The 26865-nt window shown below is 34.7% G+C and overlaps 1 protein-coding gene across 7 annotated transcripts in view; it reads right to left on the bottom strand.

Annotated features, from left to right (window-relative positions):
* Window positions 1-4753: 4753 nt before the first annotated feature.
* LOC127867308 (neogenin-like) overlaps window positions 4754-26865 on the bottom strand; it is a 100472-nt gene continuing 78360 nt past the window's right edge. The window contains exons 22-32 of one of the 7 annotated variants that reach the window (XM_052408373.1): window positions 25820-25837; window positions 23565-23759; window positions 22337-22414; window positions 20695-20863; window positions 19390-19580; window positions 18694-18840; window positions 17945-18142; window positions 16679-16762; window positions 15052-15309; window positions 11715-11884; window positions 4754-10933 (exon numbers count right to left, since the gene is read on the bottom strand). In XM_052408373.1, the coding sequence (XP_052264333.1) occupies window positions 10835-10933; window positions 11715-11884; window positions 15052-15309; window positions 16679-16762; window positions 17945-18142; window positions 18694-18840; window positions 19390-19580; window positions 20695-20863; window positions 22337-22414; window positions 23565-23759; window positions 25820-25837 (1607 nt within the window). In that variant the 3' untranslated portion in view covers window positions 4754-10834. The remainder of the gene's footprint in view (window positions 10934-11714; window positions 11885-15051; window positions 15310-16678; window positions 16763-17944; window positions 18143-18693; window positions 18841-19389; window positions 19581-20694; window positions 20864-22336; window positions 22415-23564; window positions 23760-25819; window positions 25838-26865) is intronic. The other 6 variants (XM_052408376.1, XM_052408374.1, XM_052408375.1 and 3 more) reach the window with 6 other exon arrangements.

The following is a 26865-nucleotide window of genomic DNA, read 5'->3' as shown; positions in this document are numbered from 1 at the left end:
TTTCACAATCATTTTAACTGTGTGAACAATCGGACTACAATTACAAATTACGATAAAAGGACGACAAAATCGTAATAATTAAAACTGAAAAACAACAATCTTAATGGCAAATTTAAACAAGTTTGCAATGTATTTTCAAATGAAGCACATATGTATACATCTTCCGGAAACCTCATATGACATCAAACATCGGAAAAATGCATCATTTCGAAACGGTCACCCTGTTCCTATCAACAAATACGTCAATGAGGTTTTCAAAATCATATTGCAGTCGACGTGAACATAGTCGACAAGAACATGTGAGAGAAGTTTTGACAACTTTTTAGTAAAGTCCAAATAGACGTGAGAAACTCGAGTTGTGTCAGCATACGATGTCCTTTATTTATAGCTGGTATATGAACACAGCAAATACCATAACCACTAGACGCAGACACACACAAACGGAATGTTCAATGCCAATCACAACATTGCGGATCTAAACCTTTCGAAGTCCTGAATATGGCCTAAACCTTTCGAAGGAATATATTGACATAATGATTTCCATGAACTGACATGTCCTGGCTAAATATGCACAAAAGGCATTTTTAAATTTGAGTTTAAATTAAGTTTTCACATATACAGGTTTATGTCGAAACATTATGTGTCAGCTAGAAAATAAAAAACCTGGTTTACGCGCTGCTTTATGAAAGTGACTTTAACCTCACAACATTAAGTCATTTGTAGTAAGAATGTAAGCCTTCATATCTGTAAACCTAATATGCTTATTCAAAGGACATTGTTTGTGTTCGCAATGGTTGCATTTGTTTTTTTACGCAGGATTTCGAGCTCATTTTAAGACAACAACGTTAAGGGATTAAGGTTTGTCATGGTGTTTATTGACCTCAAGTATTGACTATATTATATACAACAAAGTCGGAGTTAATGTTCGCATGAAGTTAACTGCATGGTATGTTCATAGAAAAGGTGTGATCCAAAATGTGATCATGCCATATGTTGTCTGTAATCACTAGCCGCAAAACTTCCAATAATTGATTGCAAATGGATTTTTTTTTCTGGCAGGAACTATGTCGGGCATATTCATCTAAAGTGCTTATGTGTTTGTTTTATTGCATTGTCGCGGGTCAAGTTGTCTTCAAGCGAATGAATGTGAACTGTAAATGCATTAAATATATTAAGCTAGCACTAACTGTATTGATACCACAGTCATTGGCACAGCACCTGCTTATAGTGACAAACCATACACTTGTTCTTAGACAAATAACTTTCCATGAAAAGGCACACACCATGCATTCATTGAATATTTATTGAAATCACACGACGCGACTTAATACACTGACAACAAATATGTGATTATTTTAAGCGGAAACACTGTTAGAACTACTTTTTCATTTCGACCGATTTGATATATACCTCCAAACTATGCAAAAATATTAGAACACTATACAACTCATTTGTTTATAATTTGATATGGTGGTTAACAAACAATTTAAAGAGCGTTATTTTAACATTTTAGTTTCAGTTATTTATATTAAACCCAGCTATTCCAAATCAGAAGAGCCAGAAAATGGTATAATTTTGATCTAGTCCGTTCTTGCGAGGAGCATGAATTGTCTTAGTAAAGAGCCATACTAAACCTTGATTTGCAATTATAAATAATTATCATCATTTACATAATTATTATAATTGCAGATTTTTGACAACCATACTGTTGTTGAAATAAGTTGTGTAATAAAGGGTTTGTATACAACGGTACATGATACCTATATCAATACTTAGTGGGTTACACATCTCAAATAAAGATTAGATTAGGCAAAAAACATCAAAATCAACGAATATTTCGCAAAATATTTCGAAAAATAAATGTAACCCATAAAAAAATCAGTGTTCCTTATAGTTATAGCCTAAATTTCAACGCTAAATGTGGTATGATAACATTGATTAAACGAGATAAAACATGCTCGTTTTATTTTGTGTGTCACAATATATTCCATTTTAATTTCCTGCAACGATACGAGTTGTATCTTGTTAAATCGGATGACTCACGATTCCAATAAAATGTCCCAAATAACAGCACCTACGCTATCAGTATCAACTTTACATGGCGCGAGCCCAACGCACTATATTTCATCCCCTGATGAATCCATCTATGATGACTTATGTTACTTATGTAGACAGAGTATTGCGTCTTTTTTCGACATTCCTCTTGAACTGGCTCGAATACAGACCGACGGAAGGACCGGCCACAAAAGGCTTCCGATACTATTCAACATAAGTATACAGGCGATGGAATCAACAAAACAGCTACCAGGGAAGACATTGTGTACGAGTTGAACACTGGATCGAGAAGTAAGTGACGGATTTGGAGCTAAGTTCGGTGCACCGTCCGAGAGTGCTTAATCCGTCTAACCCAATCAGTGTTGGTGAACAATTACACACGTCATCGGCCAGTGACATTCCTTTACAACAGGTGTACAGATTGAATAACAAAGGTATTTGAAGTTTTCTAAAAGCAATGGGGATATTACGAGACGTGCATGATGTATGAAAACAAGAATTTTAAAAATCGGTATTAGCCATGGACAGTTGAAACTAATCTCAAGCTTAACTAATTAATTTCCATTCATCAAAACAAGCACCGCGTGCGCGTTTTAAAATCACAAAGCGTGTGGCTTTATATTGAATATTTAAACAGCTAAGCAAGTGTTCCAACCAACGATGATTTGCTTATATTGTCAGTTTTAACCCATTTATGCCTAGTGGACTCTCCCATCTTTCTAAATTGGATCAATTTATTTCCAAATTTAGGGATGTCTAGTATATTTATTTCTATATCAAGAATATTTCTTACAGTAATTCCTTTAAGCAAACAGCGCAGACCATGATGAGACGCCGCATCATGCAGCGTCTCATCTGGGTCTACGCCGTTTGCAAAGGCCTTTTTTCTAGGCATAAATGGGTTAAATATTATTAGCAGATGGGGAAGCGCCATTTACCTTGAGATTTTCTTTTTATGATCCAGTTAAATGGTATTGATAGCATATACGCCAATCATACATGTCATACGTCCCGGATTGTCCCGGAAATGAAGAACGTGTCCCGCAGTCCCGGAAATCTGTCAAATGTCCCGGATTTTACAAAATCCAAATATACATGTACCTTATCTTACGCTTAATTGCACCTCGAATCTAGCTGTGTTTCCACTAATCCGCAGCGTCTCCATGACAATGCCGAATAGGTGACTACGCTACGTGTCAAAATCGATCAATTAACAGGGGTCCTGTTATCATATTGATTGTCTCACGTTCGCAGTCAAACTAAAAAGGCGGCATTGTTTAATATGGTTGTTAATTGGCTTTAATATACTACATATTAATGTCCCGCTGCGTAAAGGAGTTGATCACACATAAGAAGTCCAACATCGATTAGTAAAAAATTAAAAGCAGGTAATGTTCGCACGTTTAACCGACAAAGAAGTTGAGTAATACATTTAGCATATAAAAGTGTCATCCTCACTAGGTTTATTTCTATCTTGTTCTAATCTCCCAGTAATTATAACAATAAAAATAATAAGTGAATTTGAATTGCGTTCACCATGTCAAAACGTCCAACAGCTTCGTCTGCTTGTCCCAGCAACAAAAAAGTGAAACGAGCATGTAAGTTTCAAGACAAGTGGACGACTGAGTTTGGGTGCATTGCCAAAAGCAAAAAGGGTTCCGAATTCGCGTGTGTTGCCGCGAAACAAATTTGCAACTGATGTAGCGTACGGATTTAATTCTATACATAGATGGTGACGTCATTACACATGCTATTGTCAGTAAGACCGGTGTGTACACAATGGTCCGGATTTAAGTGTACGATCTACTGTGTTCTTTTTTTTAATATTGTGATTGTGTTAATAAATGACTTCCGTGTACATATGTATGTATTTTTATATGAATGTATGTTTTGATTGCATGATTTATTATTACTATTATAAATGAATAAAGAAGTATCAGTGTATTTCGGATACGCTTCCGAACTTAGCAATTCACGATGTGAAAATAAAATGCGAACCCAAAATGCATCTCTCTCTCTCTCTCTCTGTCTCTCTCTCTCTCTGTCTCTCTCTCTCTCTGTCTCTCTCTGTCTCTCTCTGTCCTCTCTCTGTCTCACTCTCTCTCTCTCTCATCTCTTCTCTCTCTCTCTCTCTCTCTCTCTCTCTCTCCTCTCTCTCTCTCTGTCTCTCTCTGTCTCTCTCTCTCTCTGTCTCTCTCTCTCTCTGTCTCTCTCTCTCTCTCTGTCTCTCTCTCTCTCTCTGTCTCTCTCTCTCTCTCTGTCTCTCTCTCTCTGTCTCTCTCTCTGTCTCTCTCTCTCTGTCTCTCTCTGTCTCTCTCTCTCTGTCTCTCTCTCTGTCTCTCTCTCTGTCTCTCTCTCTGTCTCTCTCTCTGTCTCTCTCTCTATCTCTATATCTCTCTATCCATATGTACATGTATACATGTCCCGGAAAATCGGCAAAAGTCCCGGAAAATTTAGCTCAATGTCCCGGAAATGATCTGAAAATTTATGGCATATATGACGCCAATATATTTCATGTTTTCATCATTTGGGCACTAGTTTAAGGAATTAAAGCAATGAATAGAAATGACATCCATATTTTATCTCGTTTTATTAGTATTTCTAACGGTAAACCAACATAGCGCACATAGATTACGATTTACCTATTCCCGTAATAGTTTACCCATTAAAGAAGTGGACATATAACAACGAGGGTAAAGCCATATTATCGTATTTTATTTTGACAATTACATGTACATGTACTTTGTTCATAGGATGTACACAGTTACGAATATTTTAGCCCTCATCACTTGATTGAAAAGCACACAAGTAATACATAAATACTCAACAAAAGATTGATGAAGTTGATACAAAAGTATGTTGATACGAAGACGCAGCTTCATGCATGCTTTGGAAACGGAAAGCTAAAATTTTCAATTTGCATGAGCCAACTGACGACATGTATTGCATGAGAACTTTCTCGAACGAAAATTGCAGAAAAAGTGGATGGTTGAACTTTGGAAAATGTTGGAGAGTAGATGTATAAACTGGGAGGTCGTGGAAGTTTGTTACGTTATTACATGCAAATGTTATACAATTCTTGAATGACTAGAGATCCCTGCATAATTATTATTATTCAAGAAATGTATTTGAACAAGGACCTCTGATCTGAGAACTGGTCACATAAAACCCATGCAATAACCGCCATCTGAAAATCAAAATTCCCCTTTCCCGAATGAGTGTCCCGTGTAAAAAATGTGGCAAGAAGTAGTGAAATCTGTATTGAAACCTCTTAGGTATGACGTATTACCAATTTCGGAATCACTCGTAACCTTTCTTATCTATTCGTTGTGTGTATAGGACTATAGGTAAATAAACATTGTTTACAACGGAATATACTGTTATGTTGCAAATTACATAGGCACACAACTTGTATGTATGTGTTAAACACAACAACGTAACCAGCAATGTTAACCGCAATTACATGACAAGAGCACCGCATAACAGGTGCCAAGCTAGGCTGTGAAAGCTTGTCAGAAGTTTTTTGTGTGCTTATTTTAGAGGTCACAGTGACCTTGACTTTTGACCTAGTGACCCAAAATGGGTGTGGCGTGTAGAACTCATCAAGGTGCATCTACATATGAAGTTTCAAAATTGTAGGAGGCACTTTGATTTTAGGGCCAATGTAAAGGTTTTAGCAAGACGGCGGACGACGAGCAGGCTATGACAATACCTCGGGTTTTCTCCGAAAACAGCCTCGCTAAAAATTAATAACATAAAAATCTAAAACATTAATACAAGTCATAAATCATTTTGAAAGATAACTTTTAGGACGGCTGTAATTTCACAAATCAATGCCATTTGAATACCAAGTTAAAATCCTGTAAAATAAACAAGTGTAAAGAATTTAATTGTGTTTGTTTTCTCGATACATACTTATAAATGTTGAGGATACAGTGAATATGTGAATGAATATGAAAATACCACTATAGAAAGTCGATGTCAAATTTCTCAAGTTTCCAGCTGGATAAATACGATTGTTAACTGCAATCTGGACAAAATTGCATGCATAAACCCGGACATGTGTCTAAAAATCTTTAACATTCACAACACAAGAATATGTGCATTATGCTGCCATTAAATTTGAAATGTACTTACTGTACTAGCAATTACAATAATAATAATTACAATTGTTGGCATATTTAAATAAACGAAAATAATATACAGTTGTATCAGTGTTGCTAAATATTACGGCTTCAAAATATATCACACTTGATAAACATCCAATTATTATTGACCATGAAATATTTAAACATTTAAAATCAGTCATCTAAAGCAATAAATGTAATAAAAAAATTAACGGTTCCTATTAAATCAATAGAAATGATATACATTTTCATCATTTCTTGAAAATGATTAAAACATTCTTTACCTGAATGTGTTTTGACAAGTATTGAAGCTTGTTTGTTACTCGTATTTATCTCTTTAAATCATGTCACACACTATGTAAGCAAAATAAATACAACCAAGAATGTAATTCAAATAAATAGGTCAATATACTAATTAATACAAGTTTTGTTTTATTTGTTTTAAGCTAATTCATGTTTGTGTTTTACACAAATAATATTACCGAAGAGAAGTATATTTTATGATAAGTTTGTTTGGTTAGCTGAAGATCATATTTCTCCTAATAAAACAATTACATTTTGTGTACATAATATTCAGTTTAACAACATAAACAAATCTTATTATGTATGGATGTTTGTTCATTCTTAATCAAAATGGACACACAAAAAAATTTCCATTGTAAAATAGTATAAAATGTTTGTTCACAACACTGATGGTGTAAATATAAATGTAAATATTACAAAAACAGAAGTTTAAAATAAACTCAAATATAAAGTCAATACAGTAAAAACATATTATACTAACAACACATTGCTTTTATAAATACAAAGCATGTGCAGTTTCTGAAGTAACTATGGTTTAACAAATAACTTCAAGTTTTAAATTAATGATGTTTAAGTGTGGTAAAACTTAGCATAAGTATATATTTATAATCATGTTCAATATATACGTTGTATTAAAAAGAATCATTTTGAACAAATAAAATCAGCAAAAACAAGTATCGTTGGAAACGATGGATGCTCCCCGATGATGCGCTTTGTCAATCGATGTGTTAATAACCACCTAAAAAAATATATTATTAGTCTTTGTGACCTTGACCTTGAACCCAGTGACCTCAAACCTCATCAAAAGGTAGAGGTCGTTGCAAGGTAACTACATGCCAAATATGAAAGAGATCGGTAAAGTAGTGAAGGCCCTATGAGAAACTGTAACAAAAGCGTGACGGAAAATCTATTATTAGCCTTGGTGACCTTGACCTTGAACCCAGTGACCTCAAACCTCATCAAAAGGTAGAGGTCCATGCAAGGTACCTACATGCCAAATATGAAAGAGATCGGTAAAGTATTGAAGGCGCTATGAAAAAAGGTAACAAAAGTGAGACGGAAGGAAGGAAGGAAGGAAGGAAGGAAGGAAGGAAGGAAGGAAGGAAGGAAGGAAGGAAGGAAGGAAAGAAGGAAGGAAGGAAGGAAGGAAGGAAGGAAGGAAGGAAGGAAGGAAGGAAGGAAGGAAGGAAGGAAGGAACTGGTAATATATGCTCCGCGGAAATTTTATTTCGGGGAGCATAAAAATGAAACACTGTACACCACAATTAAAACTTGATAGAATTGTATCTAATTCATCATGGTTTCAACAATAAACATAATCAAATATGTGGTCTTGAGCACTATCACCAAATAGATAGCATTATTGATTATCATCTAATATCTGCATGCTTAACCTTATCTCTAAGTCATAAATGACTTTTCTGTGATGACAAATTATGTCTTGTTGATATGAAAAATGTATGCCAGCAAAAAAATGTATATGTACAAAATTTATAACACACTATGATGACAATGAATAAAATATTATGACACATGATACAAATAAAAGTTCACAAAATGTCAAATGTACAATGACCACATTTAAATCCATACAAAATTCGAACAATTATAACATTTTCTGCTTAAAGCTACACAATTTGAGACAAGATTAAGCAGTAAAAAAAAATTATTAACAAATACATTGTGAAGATCTATTATCAAATAAATTATGACACAGTTAGTTTATCTATATTTGAACCTTTTTATTTGTTTAAACGTTGAACAACATCATTCAAATAAGTTGCAGACAAAAACTACAAAAAATAATATTGAAGTTGACTTTGAATTTGTATACAAACGAAACTAGTAAATTTCTCAGGCAAGTTATATAAATTAAGAAAATGTTTTACAATATTATATTAAAAACAAAAATAAAGAAACAACTGGCTTTAAGACATACATATGTCACTGTTTGTGAGAATCATCAAGTTTATGATTATAATTTTTATTAAAAAAATACATAATAAACAACATAAATGTTAACAAGGGACAAAATTGTCACAAAACCAGGTTTTCATTGTGAAAAAAAAATCTGATAAAGGGAGAAAACTCAAACTGAACTTTTGAAATGAACAAACAAAATTAACCCCTTTGTAAGTTTGTTTTTAAAAAAAATATATTTTTAGTCCTGGCGACCTTGACATTGGAGATATTGACGTGATTCTTTCGTGCGACACACCGTCCCATGATGGTGAACAAATGTGCCAAATGATTTTAAAATCTCACAATGAATGACATAGTTATGGCCAGGACAAGCTCATTTATGGCCATTTTTGACCTTTGAACTCAAAGTGTGACCTTGACCTTGGAGATATCGACGTAATTATTTCGCGCGACAAACCGTCCAATGATGGTGAACAAATGTGCCAAATGATTTTAAAATCTGACAATGAACGACATAGTTATGGCCCGGACAAGCTTGTTCCGCCAGCCCGCCAGCCAGCCAGCCAGCCCGCCAGCCAGCCAGCCAGCCAGCCAGCCAGCCCGCCCGCATTCGCCAATCTAATAACCAGTTTTTTCCTTCGGAAAACCTGGTTAAAAAAGACACATATAAATGGAACAGCAGTGATGATCACTTTGTTTAAAACTAAATACCTAAAATATTCATTGCCCCAATACCAAGACATACAACACATACATCAGACCCTCTGTATTTGTACATAACAGCAAATAAGCTATGGCAAAGTCTCTGGACCTCTTAAACCAAAGTCATTCCATATCTCTTATAAAAATTTTCCAGTTTGGTACAATATCTCTGCTATCCAGTAAGCTTATCGAATCAAAGGCCTTCTAAGTCTGGTGTTTGTTTCAGTAAAACATCATGACGATTTTGCACTGTCTGTTTATGACAATGATGCTATACATCTAAATAACATACATTTTCTAGAAGAACATAGTTTATTTTATTGTTTTTGATTTCTGATTAAGTCAAACGAACAATCTTCAGCGAGCCTTCAAAAATTGTCCAAAACTTCTTGCAGTTTCTAGAAGACGTTGCACTGCTTTCCCTGGAGTCGATTGTTGGGCTTCTCTTGCTTTCATCAAAACTTTAATATTGCTATTTCACAGTCAACTCTGTCTTGTAGCTCTTATTCATTTAGCCATTTTCTCTAGTGTGAATGGACAACCAAAAATGTACCTTAATCAACTGACTCTATTTTCATGGTTTGGGTTCAATTTATTTACCTGAATATTTGTCATCCACTGCTCACATATTCATACCCACATTTAAGACAAAACCTTGGTAGTTCTAGTAAAATATATTTCTACCAAAGTTTCGTTACCAAAGCCTTTTTGAGGCATTACCTTTGTGCTCCTTTTGTAGTAATAACCTTTGCGCTCGGTTTGCAGTTATTTATCTGTTCATTTACCAGATGGATTAAACTTTCTTTGCTTCATTTTCTATTCCGATCTGTGAATTTCCTACACAAAACTCAGCTTGAGTAAACAAACTTACACCACAATTTACCAATCTTATCAACACCAGTCCCATAAGAGATCTCAATTATGCTATGAAATATCTTCATAATTTGATGATTCTAGTCCTGCTACTTAATGTCAAAATAACAGAATGTTCCATATCTGTTTTGCTATATCCTAAACATTAGCTCTTTCTGGGAGTTGTTCTTAACTTATTAAGATCACTCAAATAACAATGAACATTTAAAACATTTGTTTTTCATGAATCATTCCCTTGAATGTACAGGAATGACAAATATGACAAATTGTTTAATATCTTATTTTCATTCACACAGTCTTTGATTCATATTTGAGATGCTGCTTCTGCGCTGTTCAAAGTGTCCATGGAAACATGTGTATGAATGTATGCAGCTATATACAATGATTGAACTTGGCATCCATCGCTAAAATTTTAAGACCCGATGCGTGAACATACAATAATAAAAGAATTCAAACTAACATCTTATCATGCTAAAAATCCCTAATGGCAGCTTAGGCCTTCACTCTTAACCAACATGAAAACCAGCGCTTGAATTCACAGTCATGTGGTTAGTGTGCACTAATTATCACACACTGGTAACAGGCACTCATTTTCAAAGTCCTCTTCTGTGCACTATTAATCACCATGGAAAATAGCACTAGTTTTCAAAGTAATTGTACAACAACCTACCACTGAAATCAGACGTGTTTTCAATAATTTGCACACATTAACTAACCAAGCCATTCAGCCTTTTGAATTTAATATGCCATCCTTATGAAAAGAGAACATTTTTCACCTATGCAAACCAGAACTAGGTTGGTTAAGTACTAGTAATATTTTGCACAAATAAATTCACCATGGAAACCCAACACTAGCATTCAAAGTCCTGCTGTGTGATTGCATTCAGATCTTTCATGAGTCCCTCAAGATTGGCCATTTCTGCTGTCAGTTCCTCTGTACTCAGTGATTTCTAAAAGACACATATGAAAATAAGTTAAAGCAAATGGCATAACACATCAGGTTATGTATTTTTTCAAAAGAAAATAGCTGCAAAGGAACTGATATTTTAATGCATATTGTTGTATTATGCAGAGAATACACATAGTTTTTTGACAACCCTCCTATTGTGCTATTTTGAGAAAACCATTACTGGTAAAATTGAATCAAATCATAGCAACATAACAATTGTTAATAAATCAATTAGAGTTGAGCCTAAATTTAATATGCATAACTTCAATAAAGCATTAAATAAAGAAGGTCAATATAATAATACATTCATTAAAGAAATCACTATAATAAATTGTTTATTACAGACATTACCACTACAATAATTTTTTATGACAAAATCACTACATAAGAATATAAATTAAAGAAGTAAAGACTGCCAATTAACAATGAATAAACAAGCAATCACTTAAAAATAAATAATACACTAAAATCATAAGGCTATAAATAAAGACAAAACACTATAGACACTACAAAATAACCCTTTCCCACTCAGAAGCAAAGTGAAAATGGCTATGTGCAAACAGCTTAAAACCAGAACAGCATGCAAGTAACTCGCAGTCTGTTCAGGTTTTATGCTGTTTGCTGTTCATCAATATCTAAGGTTTGCAGATGAGGCCTTAACAACTTGAATCTAGTAAGAAAGGTCTTTAATTCAATATATATTTTTCTGAGGGACTACAAATTTGTGAAAATAAGTATCTAAGTGGTAAAGGGTTAAACAAGAAAACTTGGGTTTGACATACATGGCCAACCTTTGTAATGTCCTTCTCATCGTGTCCTGATTTCAATACATCCGGTGAAGACTTAGGGGACACTATGGGGGCCATCATTGCTCGAGGTTTGATTGGTCCACTAACTATAGGTGGCGCTGTATGCACCTTCTTGAAAGGGGTTGCCATCTGCTGTGGCTTTACTGTAAAGCAAATTAAACATCATTCAAGTTATTTTTTGACACTTTTTACTAAAATGAAAAAAACACTAGCAAAGGTGAACTGAGCACTTGTTAATGTCATGACAATATTTTAATTGCAATAAAAATTGAACATTATTTACTGTGATGAAAATTGAATACTATTTAATTTCTGAATATTATTCACTAATGTGAAAATTGAATACTATTTACTGTTGGAAAATTATTTATTATGATGAAAGACTCATAAACTTTTTACTTTTAAACACGTGTTACTTTTATGAAAATTAAACAATATGTAAGGTTGGAAATTTATTTATTTTAATGAAAATCAAACATTTTCAACGTTTTTAAAACTTGTTGTTTAAATGAAAATTGAACACTATTTACAGTTTGAATGCTATTTACTCTTACTAAAACTGAACATCTATTCCTTATTATAGGTTTGTTTAGCCTTGCGAGTTACACTTAATTTAATGATATTCAGCATAGCATAGCATATTAATGTATTCCTTATCACACTTTATGCATACAGAACAGTGGCAGGGATTGAAAACATATCTTATAAACATTATAAATAAAAGTATACATGCTATAAATAAACATACTATATGTTATAAATACAACTAATGTTTAGTATAGTATATGTTACATACAGAGTTTTGACAAACGGTTAAGAATTAAGAGTGAGGTATGTATCAGTATATGTTTAGTATTTAGAAATTAAACCATACAGTGTATGAAATGGTGAATTTAGCACATATGGTTAATACAATATTACTGTGTTTTTTCTTAACTGCCATGATATGAAACAACATAAACATAGACATATTAAAGCATGCTATATGATTACAATATGCAGTTTATATTATTTTTTGACAAAACATGCTGTACATACAAAAATATAAAGAAACAAGAGATGTGTTTGTCAGAAACACAATGCCCCCTTATGGGCTGCTTTGATATATTTTTTTTACCTTTGACCTTGAAGGATGACCTTGACCTTTCACCAATCAAAATGTGCAGCTCCATGAGATACACATGCATGCCAAATTTCAAGTTGCTATGTTCAATGTTGCAAAAGTTATGAAGAAGGTTAAAGTTTTGGTTAAAGTTTTTGAATTATTTTTTTTTACCTTTAACCTTGAAGGATGACCTTGACCTTGAGCTTTCACCATTCAAAATGTGCAGCTCCATGAGATACACATGCATGCCAAATATCAAGTTGCTATGTTCAATATTGCAAAAGTTATGAAGAAGGTTAAAGTTTTGGTTAAAGTTTTGGGACACACACACACATACAATGACAGACAGGCCAAAAACAATATACCCCCGATCTTTCGATCTGGGGGCATAAAAACAATGTGAAATTACACACATATAAAGATGAGTTCTCCCAAGCATTGAAAACTAAATGATATGCAAAACTAACTAAATTCAGCCAACTAAATGTTTGCAGACAAATGAGTAAGAGGATGATAAATGAATGACAAAATAGCTTAAGAAATGGGAGGCATTTTGTAATGATTTGATTCAAAGCTTTTTAGCAAGAGACAAAATACATGGGATGGAGAGTCAGAATTAGATGTCTTTCGTGTGATAACAACAATGATCCCGAAAAATTAAACATGCCTTCTGGCACTTTCCTTTAACTTTATACTTCTTTAATGAATGTCTGCACAAACTGGTACAAATGGAAGGGAACACCGCCTCTGACACCACAATATTCATTGTATGTTGCATATAAAGGTATTATGTCTAAATAAATATTCACTGAATTTGGTATAATAGAATGTGACAACTATCTGCTAAGGTAAAATAAATTGTTGGTTTTAAGATTAACTTGTTAGTACTCCCAGAACTCTGTATATTATTTTAATATATAGACTCAATGCTTGTGTAAAGCACTATGAGTTTAACTATATCATTTAATTTAGACCATCACCTTACTTTCTATCTAACTTTCTACCTAAATACATGTATATACATTTCTTGAACCCTAATATACCATTGTTAGCTTTTTGAACTTTGACTTTTAGATGTTATAAACATAGATTCAGGCTTGGCGAAATTGGAAAAAATCTGACGGTCATCCGGACAGGCATTTCAGAAAATATGCCGGTCCGGAGAAAATCTAGCCGGACCGAAAAAAAACAACAACACAACTATGTACATTAACATAAACCCTTTATTTTAGCTCAACAAGCCACTGCCTGTGCTTTATCCTAATAAGATAACAGTTTTTCGGTGTTAATCAATTGGTCTTGATAGTCTGGACAATATTCTTCAATTTCCATATCTTCTTCGGTGTCACACAGATTATCCATCTCCTTTTTTCAGTAAGGGATTATAACAACGTAAACTTAAGTAACAAGAAGTATCAAAAATACAATTGCGGTTAAGGGACACTAACTTGTACAATGTAAAACAATAACATTTTTGGAGACCTATGACGAGTACATGTTATAAAGATATCACTAGAACATTGTTTATATTTGATAAACAACCGTCTTAAAGCCAAGCTTCAGAAAGAAATTCATATTTTAAATTTCCTTATCTACTCGAAAAATATGTCAAAGCTATCAAAATATTTTTTGTTAGAACGCAGATGCCGATTTTGCGACTGAGTTTAAAGTAGGTGTTGTGTTACCAGTTGGATTTGCTAATTGTACGTAACAAACTTATTGCAAACATCAAAACAATTAGCGATTTCATGTTCATGATGTAGTGAGGGGTTTGCTCTTTGAATTTTCAACTTTGAAAAAAATATGATTTGTTTGCATTCATTTCACATTTTGCCGGTCGCCAGGACCGACATTCTTGTTAAACCTGCCGGACCAAATGGAAATCTGCCGGTCAGGACCGGCGGACCGGCAATTTCGCTAAGCCTGTAGATTATCTGTTGTTCATATAAATATGAAAAATGTTAAACTAGCAAATAAAGACAGTCTTCACACTAACAAATAGTCTGACAAACAAAGTGCAATTTAATTTGGAATGGTAAAAATTCAGTAATCAAAAGACTACAAAATTTCATCTTTTAAAATACGAATTGGTGATTAATGTGAAGACTGTAAGGAAAGGGTTATTATATTATAGTGCTATTATTATTAATCGAAAAGTGGGAATAAAAATAAAGTCTCAAATCATTTTGAGACCAGTAGTTTTACCTATATGTTTAGGTGTGCTAGACTTGCCGCCCGTAGGGCCATCAACACTAAAACTCCTAAAGGGTGAGCGGGTACGACCTAATGTCCCAGAATTCGAATGAACCATTGCCATATGAAACTGTTGGCAATGGTGCGTCTCAGAGTTCGAGACGTCATTAGAGGACATGTGCTTAACGGGGCTAGCAATGCCAGTGATGGGAGTGCGTGTTTTGTGACGCCTTGTAAGCGAGCCGTGATGAGAGGGAGTGGAGAATCCACCTGCAAATCAAGAGCCACATAGCCAGGATGAGAAACATGAATATATACGTAATGAGATGCATGATGAAAACAGTATACAGTGAAACCTGTCAAAACTGTGCGTGTTGAAACTGAATCCATATGGTAACATCAAAAGGCTTTGTTCGTCCCGATAACTCCTCAGTGATTATAAAAATATCAATAAATTGAACACCATTTAAAACAAACACTGACAGATTTTATAATAAATTTTAAAACCTAAATTAACTGAAAGTGGATACAGTAAGGTGTCATTTTGTACACAACAAAGTGCATATTTGCAATCGAGATAACTAAGGAATGAAAAAAAAACAACTGAATACCGAATGATCCAGTCCTAATGCTAATCAGTTATGGCATGTTTAACTGTATTTAAGATAACAAGACCACAGTTAATGATTACCCATTACACAATGACAACAGTGATTTTTTGCAACATTTAACATAATGGGTCCATAGGCAATTGCACAGTCATTTTTGTAGTGAACTATTAATAATTGGTAATCATATAAACAGGTTATAAAATATAATGAAGCTAGTGATAAACACATATTGGTGAAGCTGAAGATTTTGTATATTTTATTCTAAGTATTTTAACACTACAAATTCATATAGCTAAGATGCTGTTGCTCAAGTATTTCTAATTTTTAAGGAAATGGCTTAGTAGAACATTCTTTATATGGTTTGCCAGTTAACAAACAATCACTGGATGATACAAACTTAACAATGTATGATATGAAATTATAGAGCATGGTATCATCAAGCATGGTATCACAAATGAAATTCCAGCTGAACAGGATTCAAAATAACATGGAATGAACTTAAGCACGAGGTAAACACAAGCACAACAAAACAACAACAAACTGATGAATGATAAAGTCAAAGAAATAAGGCACAACATGTTAATATCAGAGACTTAAACAACATAAATTTGAATAACTAAACAAGTCACATGCAACACAAACAGCTTATTTAGACATGGTTTTGCATGAAACTGTATAAACATTTGGGTATGTATTTTGGAAAACATTAAGATAAAGTCTGCATAAGGTAGGATGCACATAAAAAGAAAGAGAATATGCTTCAGAAATTATGAATTTAAGGACACCCAATATTTGGAAACAATTTTCCTACAGTGTGTTATGGATATCTGAAACATCCAACAGAAATCCTGATTCAGATGACCATATATAGTTCTCTGTTTTAAGTTTTCTATAAAATAATTATTGTGTTCATATTTGGTTCAAACACTTTTTTCTCAGAAAGTGAGATGGACAATTTTCAAAAAAGGGGAATAACTTCTTAAAAAGCAAAAATATAATTTTCATAAAGGGAAGTAACTGATACATGCCATAGCCAACTCTGTGCATTTGTGAGTCATCGTAAGCTTCTGGGTGACAATGATCATCATCTTCCATGCAGGGAACCAAACGATCTGCAAGAAGTTTGGAAAACAGAGAAAATAAAAAATGCAGGGAACCATGCAAATAAAATGAGCAACTAATCAGAATGAAGGTTACACAAAATGTCAATCACTTAAGCCAAATTAAACTATGCTAAGAAGCAATAAAATGAAAAGCTTTCTAATATATACGCAATGTACTGCAAGAAAAAGATGAATGTAACATTCTCGAAGTATGGACAAAGCACACAAACACATGATGCATTCATGGTATTCGTGATAACCTTCAACAAAAAGATGAATCGCATGCAAGATCATGTATACTATAAACTATGACACACTGGCAAATTTATGTGTTAAAATTAAAAAGTATGCTTAATGCAATGTACAATTGCTAACACTCAAAGTTAAGACCAACACTATGGAAAACAAGCTGCTAACTAGGAGCAAACAATAAAATATTGGAAAAATAATTAAGACATTGACTTCTTGTTGAGAATATTTTGTTTGTACTTTCTGTAAATGGTATATGTTTTAAAATGGACTTTTTTCAAGTGTATTCTTCTCTTTAGAATAGACTTGATTTGTTTTTCATATGGACTGCCTTTTCTTTCTTTTTTTTTAAAAGCTATGTCTTTTATCAAACTTAATGTGGCTGGTGCGTTTTTAAATGAACTAATAAAATCTGTTTTTCTCTGAAATTACAACAGTCATCCAAAACTTTTTGTTTGCTTTTCAGAAGATTGAGAATACAACTTAAAAGATCTGGACTTACACAAGGTATAAGAAAAGCATTAAAATATTTATGATGAGTGGGTCTTGGAAACACTTGAAAGATGGAAAATACCCTCAGCCCTCCAAAACTATATTTTTAGCAATATTGGAATTGAACAGCAGGACTTCACACCGCTGATATTTTTCTCTCATATGGTGAAAGAGAGCTCTCCATGACCTTGTTATATTTTTCGTAAGATGCATGGCTGATACAACCCACAGTGTTCAACAATTTCTTTCCCAGGACTTACACAAAGAACAAAATAGCTGTTGAAAAACTAATTGCTTGCCCTATGCAACACTTTATATAAGCGTCTAAAATCTTTACCATTTTCTCTGCACTTAAATGAGGTATTAGAGCAGGATCTAAAAACTTATCTGCCCTAATAGGAATTGTAGTTTACAACAACAAAGTGTTCTACTATTTCACATCTTACTTACATGAGGTATTAGAGAAGTCCCCAGCATTGACCCTGGGCGGCCCCTGTGCTGCGTATTGCATCTGGTACTGGGTTCGTGGGTACACCGGGCGCATGGGGATCACACCAGAGTCCTCGTCTGGACTGGGCGGTCTGTTGGTGCCCGAAGTGTACCGGGCCATGATGTTGCCATTGGGGTAGGCAGATACTGTGGCCACAGCTGGAAACAAACATGAATTTATTTATATAATTGTGTACCGGGTCGGATGTCACAATTGGGGTAGACCGATACAGAGGCAACAGCTGGAGACTGACGTGAAAGATTAAATTCTGCATGGTTGGATTGAATGCAACATTATTGTGCCTGCTTAAAGAACTTTTTTATGCAATCTTTTTTTACTACCTGCCAAATCCCATGTTTCACATCCCTGTGCACTGGAACCTCTATATTGTCAATATTCCTCATTTGTCAGAAGTGAGCAATACACAAATACAAACAAAATATCACCATTGATAAATCAGCTAATGTGTGTCTGAGCAACTTGAATGGGAAGAGCTTTCCTTAGAATCAAAACTGACTTGTAAGCTCTTGTTCCTAAAAGTCAGTCCCTGTTTTTTATCTTTGACATTATTGTTTTGTATAATCCCATATTTGTAAAATAGAAGAGTGAATAATCATTTTAAAGCTTTAGGGTCAAAATGAGAGACAAAGGAAAGTCCATATTTGTGTTGGTTCTTTTGTAAAAAATAAACATTTAGTTTTTAACATACGCTCTCTGATGTGTGTCTGGGCATCCACTGACAACTTGAGAGGTTTAGGTCGGATGATGTTGCGTTGTTGACTGTTGGGAAGCTGGTTATAGCTGGGGGGAAGCAGTCTTTCCTCTGCCTCACTGCCTGACTGGGTGTAGATGTCTGCTGTAACAAGGGTTTTCATTGGTCAACTGGGAATGTAACTAAATTGTGATTGGTTGATAAGTGATAAAAGTGATGTCATTGGTCCATAAGGAAAGAGACTTGATTTCTGATCAGTTGATCCATGGAAAAAGGTTATACTTTTTGTAACAAGTGTTTAATTGGTCAACTAGGCTAATTGTATGTACTCAAACATTCTTAAACAGACCAAAAGATGCCTGCCTTAACAAGAACTTTCACAGGTCAACCAATTTCTTGATGGTTAATCAAGATTAATTGTGATGCTTGGTGTATTAAGAGTTTTTGTAGGTAAAAATGGCAAGAAACTGATTTCCAATTTGTTGAAAGGTGTGAAAAAAAATAGGAACTTTCTGTAAAAAGGTAACATATGCGTCACAGTTTCACTAACAAGACACAACAGAAATCTTATTTTCAGACAACAGGGTGTGAATAAGGAAAATACAGATTTTCAATTGAAAGTTGTCAAACTGATTTTTTAAGGATCTTTGTGAGATCCCAATCAAAGAGCTAATTTGTCACCAATTTTATTACCAGGTATGTTTGTATGCACGCTGCTCAGTGAGTTACGTCTGGTGGAAGCTACAGAGATGGAAGACTCGACCCGATCATCCTTGCTCAGCTTATCGTGATTTATCCAGAGGTCAGGTGGCTGACCCTCGATAGAAGGGCCTGAGGGCTTGGGGGACTTAGACTTCTGTGGCGAGCCCTTGTACAAACTGGTCCTATATGAGAGGAAAGTGAGGAAATGAACAGTACGATAAAAAAAGTGAGTTTTATCAGATGGTTTATGGATTTTATGGGGCAACCTTTCTACATACTAGCACTACTTATGTAAATATGTTGAATTGTGGGATTAAGAAACATGCAATGAAATCATGGAGCACTCAACATTTGAATTTTGGCAGGAAGAAAGTTCTACCCACAAGTTCCCAACATACAATCCATTCCTATCAATCATTTTCCAAATTTGCATTCTGTCCTTGCATTAAGTCCCTAGCCATTGGTTCCCAAACATACATTCTGTTCCAACCCACTGGTTCCCACCTTTCATCTTGTATCTCTCTCTGATCTCCAATAAAAATCTTTTCCTATTCAACTGCTTCCCTACATGCATCATGTTCCCACACACTTGCAAAAAATAAATATTATGCCTACTTACTAATTTCTCCTAATTTTATTATATTCCTGTTGTTTCCCTAATAACATTAATTATAGAAAGTTCCAAAAATACATCATATGCATACCCACTGGTTCCCCAACTTACATTCTGTTCCTATCAGCCAGTTCCCAACTTACATTCTGTTCCTATCAGCCAGTTCCCCACCTTACATTCTGTACCTATCTGCTGGTTCCCCAACTTACATTCTGTTTCCTATCAGCCAGTTCCCCAACTTACATTCTGTTCCTCTCAGCCACTTCCCCAACTTACATTCTGTACCTATCTGCTGGTTCCCCAGTTTACATTCTGTTCCCATCAGCCAGTTCCCCAACTTACATTCTGTTCCTATCTGCTGGTTCCCCAACTTACATTCTGTTCCTATCAGCCAGTTCCCCAACTTACATTCTGTTGCTATATGCCAGTTTACCAACTAACATCACCAACATATATTCTGTTCCTATCTGCTGTTTTCCCAACTTACATTCTGTTCCTATCAGAGATTTTCCAACTTTCATTCAGTTTCTAATGGCCTGTTTCCCAACTTACATTCTGTTCCTATGAGCCAGTTCCCCAAATAATATTCTGTTCCTATCAGCAGTTACCCAAGTTAAATTCTGTTCCTATAAACCGGTTCTCCAACTTACATTATGTTCCTATCTGTCAGTTTCCCAACTTACATTCTGTTCCTATCAGCCGGTTCCCTTCGCCTGCACAAGAAGACTGTGATTACTGCCACCACTATACAAAAGGTGGCACCCACCACACACGCAATGATGATGATCATCACATTCTGTGACAGGCCCCCTACCCCACCCTTCTTGTCATCACCACCATCAGCAGAAGTACCTGTAATTGGCATAAGGACCGTCCAGTTTGTGTAAAGTGCATGCGTCCTTAATAATTGTAAGCATTACTATATGATATGTATAGTTACAGACTCAATTGCAAAAGTTTGTGCATATTTGTTTTAGTCTATTCACAGAGTAATATTAGAAAATTGTGGCTGTATATTAGTAAACCATAATTTTGGAAATCCTCTATTCCTAAATGTTTAGACATGAAAATCAAAATTATTTGCAAGTTTGCTTACAATTTTATGGGTCATAATATTGGTTTATGTTGCTTTGCAGGAGTATCAAAACTTAATTAAAGAACAGCAATAACCAGCAATAACCAATTCTAATTTCCTTTTCTATTTAATTCATAACTTTATCCTATTATACATGAAAACATCTTGTCCACTGGGGATTTATATCATTTAATTAACATACAAATTTGGACATATTTGTTGGATTTCATATTTGTGGATTCTTTACAAAATCTGATATAAGACTTTCTTTGGATAAGAACCTTCAATAAACATTAAAATTTGTGGTAGGGGGGACAAACAAAAATCCACAAAATTTAGTTCAAAACAAGAGATGTGTTTGGCAGAAACACAATGCCCCTAATGTTCCGCTTTGATTTTTTGATTACCTTTGACCTTGACGGATGACCTTGATCTTGACCTTTCACCACTCAAAATGTGCAGCTCCATGAGATACACATGCATGTCAAAAATCAAGTTGCTATCATCAATATTGCAAAAGTTATGACCAAGGTTAAAGTTTTGGGGCACATACAATGTGAAAGACAGACAGACCAAAAACAATAAACCCCCGATCATTCGATCCGGGGGCATAAAAATTGATTCACATTTACTTACAATAGCTTAATGCTCAACAATTGAAATGGCCCTAGCAAAAATGTTAAAAGTGTATCCTTCTCGAACCCCCAAGACATTTACAGTCATTTTTTTTACCAATTATTTAAACCGTTTTTTTATGGATCAATACAAGGAAACTATTTATAGCTTTATTATTTTGGATAATTAAAACCTTGGATGCAAACTGGATTGGTGTAGTCTTGGTTTTCAATGGACTGGACATTATCATGAGAAATAAACAAACAATAATGATAACTTTGATAAGCTTTCTTGTATTGTGGGTTATTGGGATTAGATCCCTTTGCAAGACCCATCTGAATAAGGAAATTAATTAGGAAACACGATCAATGCCCCTTAACCCGACCCATCTGAATAAGGAAACACAATCCAGGCCCCTTAACTCTTTCAGTGCTGGAACCGAATTTTGAAGGCCTTTGTAAACAGTTTGGATCCAGATGAGACGCCACAAAACGTGGCGTCACATCAGGATTCAAACTGTTTGCTATTCTGAAATTATTCTTTGAAAAAAATCGAAGAAAATGCTAATTTAAGAAATTCAGCACACGACATTTTAGAAGACGACAAATTTCCCAGCATGCAAAGGGTTAACTGACCTTCATTTGTAACCTCACTAGGTCCCAGGCCTGGACCTCCACCTGGGACTGTCTTCCTGATATCCACTATGGCTGAACCTGAAAGGAAAATGATGTGTGTGTAAAACTCTTATCTTTTGCATATTACAAACAATTCTCTCACGGTGAGAACCAGAAATTACTAAAATTTAATGGAGATTAGCGTGTGTTTAATATCCATACAAGACAACACTACAGTTAAGCATTCAATAGTTTTTTTCTGTTGAAACTGTCTCCAAAAATCTACATCAACAACTGCCAAAGCTTTTGAGAACGAAGCAATAGGCAAACACTGCCCTGGATGTCCTTAAAAAGGTAAACTGCACTGAGCAAGAAGAATTAACAACATAAGGAAAAGTACCCCATTCCATGGAAGGGATTATTTTGGAACCATTCTCAAACTCTAATCATGTTTTGGTATAGCTTAATCTTTTGAATATCAAATCAGAGAGCCATGATGACCTGTAGTGCTAGCCTGAGTACTAGAGAATATGCAGATCATTGTGACCAGATGAAATATCATTTTTATTTAGAATTCTCAATCTATATTGGCAAGTGGTTTAATTCATCAGTTTTGGAATCAGGCCGAAGCTCTTTGATTGGGAAAATAAACAGGAGAACCACATAACAGGTGCCAACGCTCGGCTGGCTGCAGGTGCAGTTTTGAATAAATGAAAGCTTGTCAGAATTTTTTTTTATAGAGGTCACAGTGACCTTGACCTTTGACCCAAAAATGGGTGTGGCATGTAGAACTCATGAAGGTGCATCTGCATATGAAGTTTCAAAGTTGTAGGTGGAAGCACTTTGATTTAAAAGCCAATGTTAAGGTTTTAGCACGGCGGACACCGGACAGCAGAAAGACACGACACAAAACAAAGAGCTGGCTATGACAATACCTCAGGTTTTCTCCGAAAACAGCCGATATAAAAATCATGCTGTTTCAACTAACATTGGGACATTGTTGGTGTTTTTTTGCAAACAAATACTTTAACATTGAGAATAAAAGTGTTGCCAATGTTATACTAGGTTCAACGTCCAGAGCTGTATATCTAAATGTTGTAATCTATTTAAAAAGACTTTTTTTAAAAACCTTGTATTGGGAATTGTAGACCAAAAAAACAACACTCTAAGCAGCAAGAAGAGGATAGTTTATTGCATTGGTAGCTGTATCGGATTCATGCATAGGAAACCAAAACAAAAACATCCTCACCTTTGGGAGTTTTGTAGAATCTAGTTTGAGACATGGGCCCGTAGCCCTTGCTATTTCTTGCCTGCACTTTGAAGTAGTATGTCGTGTCGGGGGTCAGGTCAGTGATGGTCATGGAGAGCTTCTCTCCCAGGACGCCCTCTACCACCCAGTCTCGGTCGTCCTTTGTGTTGTCTGTCGTGTAGAACACTAGGTAACCTGAAAATATTCAGAAGAGTAGATGTCATCAACTGCTTTTTGTTATGAGACATTTAAAGAGAAAAAAATGTTGTTGGCAGTGGAATTATCATACAGAAACTAACTATCTGATATCTTTGATTGTAAGAATTTGTAAGTCACACTTTTTTCCTGACCTGTATAGATATAAGAAAAAAACAGAAGCTCTTCCATAAATGTTTTTATTGGTTCTGTATTGATTTTGTTTAGTGAACATTCTAGGAAAAAAATCATTCACATGACCTTTTCATAAACAGGCAAACAGATCATTTAATTGAGTAAAGAAACATGATATTTGTTTCTGATAAATCAGTTCCTCCGTACGTGTTTTGTTGTTCTCACAGTAAGAAGACATACAATAAGGCCACAATATCCTACACAATGCTAAACAGTCTAGAGCAAAGACGTACAAGAAAACAGAGCAAAACATAACTGTAACAATTAAAAAATGTGGCAAGTTTTAAGGGTTGAACATAAAAATCAATATGCCACTTGTTTAAGGTCATAAAACTATGTAACACATCAAAAGTTAAAACATGACACTTTCCAGTATCAAACGTTTAAATTAAACCTGTGAAAATGTTTCAAGGTCAAAGATTATGTGACACTTTTTAAGGTTCAAAATTAAGCAGAACTGAAATACCAAACAGAACTGAGAAAGTGCTACAATCAACAAACAATAGAGCTGGACTCTACATAAACAAGAGGGCCAGAGGCCCACTGTTGCTCACCTGAGTCTTCAGGAGTCTGAACTTCTCACAGCAACTTTTGAGATGCTAATGAAACCATTGTCAAACTTGGCCAAAATATCAAGTAGAAAGTTAACAAGGTTTTACTAAAGCCATATTATGAAAAATGCCCCGTCCCCTGGTGCCCATGTTTATGCACAGATGAAAACCATTTACCAACTCGGCCCAGATATCAATAAAACAAATGTTCTGACCAAGTTTCATGAAGATTGGACCAAAAAAGAGACTTCTGAGTGCTACAAGTTTTACTACAGCAATATATAAGGAAAAATGCCCCGCCCCTTCGCAGCCATATTTTTAGAATAATCATGGATATCATTGGGACAAATCATCTGACCAAGTTTCATGAAGATCAGAAATAAATGTGGCTTCTAGAATGTCAAAACAAGGAAAATGTTGACGACACACAATGCAAGACAAAACACAGAAAAAGGCGATCACAAAAGCTCACCATGAGCCTGTTGAGCTCAGATGAGCTAAAAAGAACTGCAAGAAAATATATTATAGTCATAACACAAACTAAACATTTTGTATACACAAACAACTGACACAATTTTCTATACCAAACATCAAATAAATGGCATATTTAAACACACAATTATGGCAAATGCAAACGTCACCACAAATTTAAAAGGAGCACGAGGTAAGCAATATAATGGCAAATACAAATTCAATCCAAAGCCATAAACACTGGCAGTAGTATATTTTTAAAGAAACCATCTTATTGAAGTATTGATTTGGTTATATTTCACTGCCGTTTTATTTTTCATAACCTAAATACACAAATAGAGAAATTGCTTATTTACAATTAAATATATTAAAGCACTAGAAAAGATGCTACATTTAAAAAATGTTTGCTTACCCCATGCAGGAAACATAATCATAACGCAAATCAAGAATGAGTGTCTGCAAAAAATAAGCTTGTATGCCAAATAAATCTAACAGTACCTTATCATGGTTAATAACTTCAAGCAATTAAAGAGAAGATCAAAAGAGAAAAGTATGTGCCAAATGTCGTCTCCAATTAAAAACTAGTAGTTTTAAATACAACAATCAAAATATTTGTAAGAAAAATTATTATCAATTCACTTCAAACTGCAATGTTATTTGCACAGAAAATAATATTTCAAATAAACAGGTGAGCGATGTTTAGCAAATCTAACAAAGCAATACTTTATCTGCTTAGCTTTTCTAAGTCAGATACATTTTAACAATAAGCATTCAATCTGCAGACACACTTGTATACAACATGCATGGACATAATTGGAACAAAATCGAAGGAAGTTTTGTTACTTTCAATTGGGTCATCCTCTGAAATGAAGGCAAGATATGAGCAGATGAGTGTGTAAGCCAATAATATTACAGCATAAATAAGAACAGTAATTGGAGATGACCCCCCCATGGCTCATTTCAATCAGGTGCAAAACTTGGGTGTGTGTTAAGTTAATCACAATCTTTTGTCGTTTGGTACTTCAAATTAATCGCACACCAAGATATAAAAAGCTTCTGTCATAAATTAATACATTTGGTATGTTCAAGGACACATAAATCTGCAGTAAATAGTGTGATATGTAAAATAAAACATCTTGCAAAGAATCTAGCAAAAAGACTTAAAATCTTGCACTTCCAAATAATATAAACAACATATCTATTAAGTTTCATATTGTTAGGCAGAAAACTAATGGATAAGTTTGTGAGACAAAATGTTCAAGTGCAGAGCAAACAAGAGATGTGTTAATCAGAAACACAATGCCCCCTATTGCGCCGCTTCGAACAAAAAAAAAAGTTTGACCTTTGACCTTGAAGGATGACCTTGACCTTGAACTTCCACCGCTCAAAATGTGCAGCTTCATGAGAACGCCGCTTTGATTTTATTTTTTTGGACCTTTGACCTTAAAGGATGACCATGACCTTGAACTTCCACCACTCAAAATGTGCAGCTTCATGAGATACACATGCATGCCAAATATCAAGTTGCTATCTTAAATATTGAAAAAGTTATGGCCAATTTTAAGTTTTCAGACGGACAGACGCCATATATTTGACATTTGACCTTATAGGATGACCTTGACCTTCACCTTTCACCACTCAAAATGTTCAGCTCCATGAGATACACATGCATGCCAAATATCAAGTTGCTATCTTCAATATTGAAAAAGTTATGGCCAATGTTAAAGTTTTTGGACGGACGGACAGGCGCCATATATTAGACATTTGACCTTGAAGGATGACCTTGACCTTCACCTTTCACCACTGAAAATGTGCAGCTCCGTGAGATGCACATGCATGCCAAATATCAAGTTGCTATCTTGAATATTGCAAAAGTTATGGCCAATGTT

This window comes from Dreissena polymorpha, chromosome 2 (genome assembly GCF_020536995.1).
Source record: "Dreissena polymorpha isolate Duluth1 chromosome 2, UMN_Dpol_1.0, whole genome shotgun sequence".
NCBI lineage: Eukaryota > Metazoa > Mollusca > Bivalvia > Myida > Dreissenidae > Dreissena > Dreissena polymorpha.
Note: the sequence above shows the minus strand (reverse complement) of the source record. Positions and strands in the feature narration are given on the sequence as shown.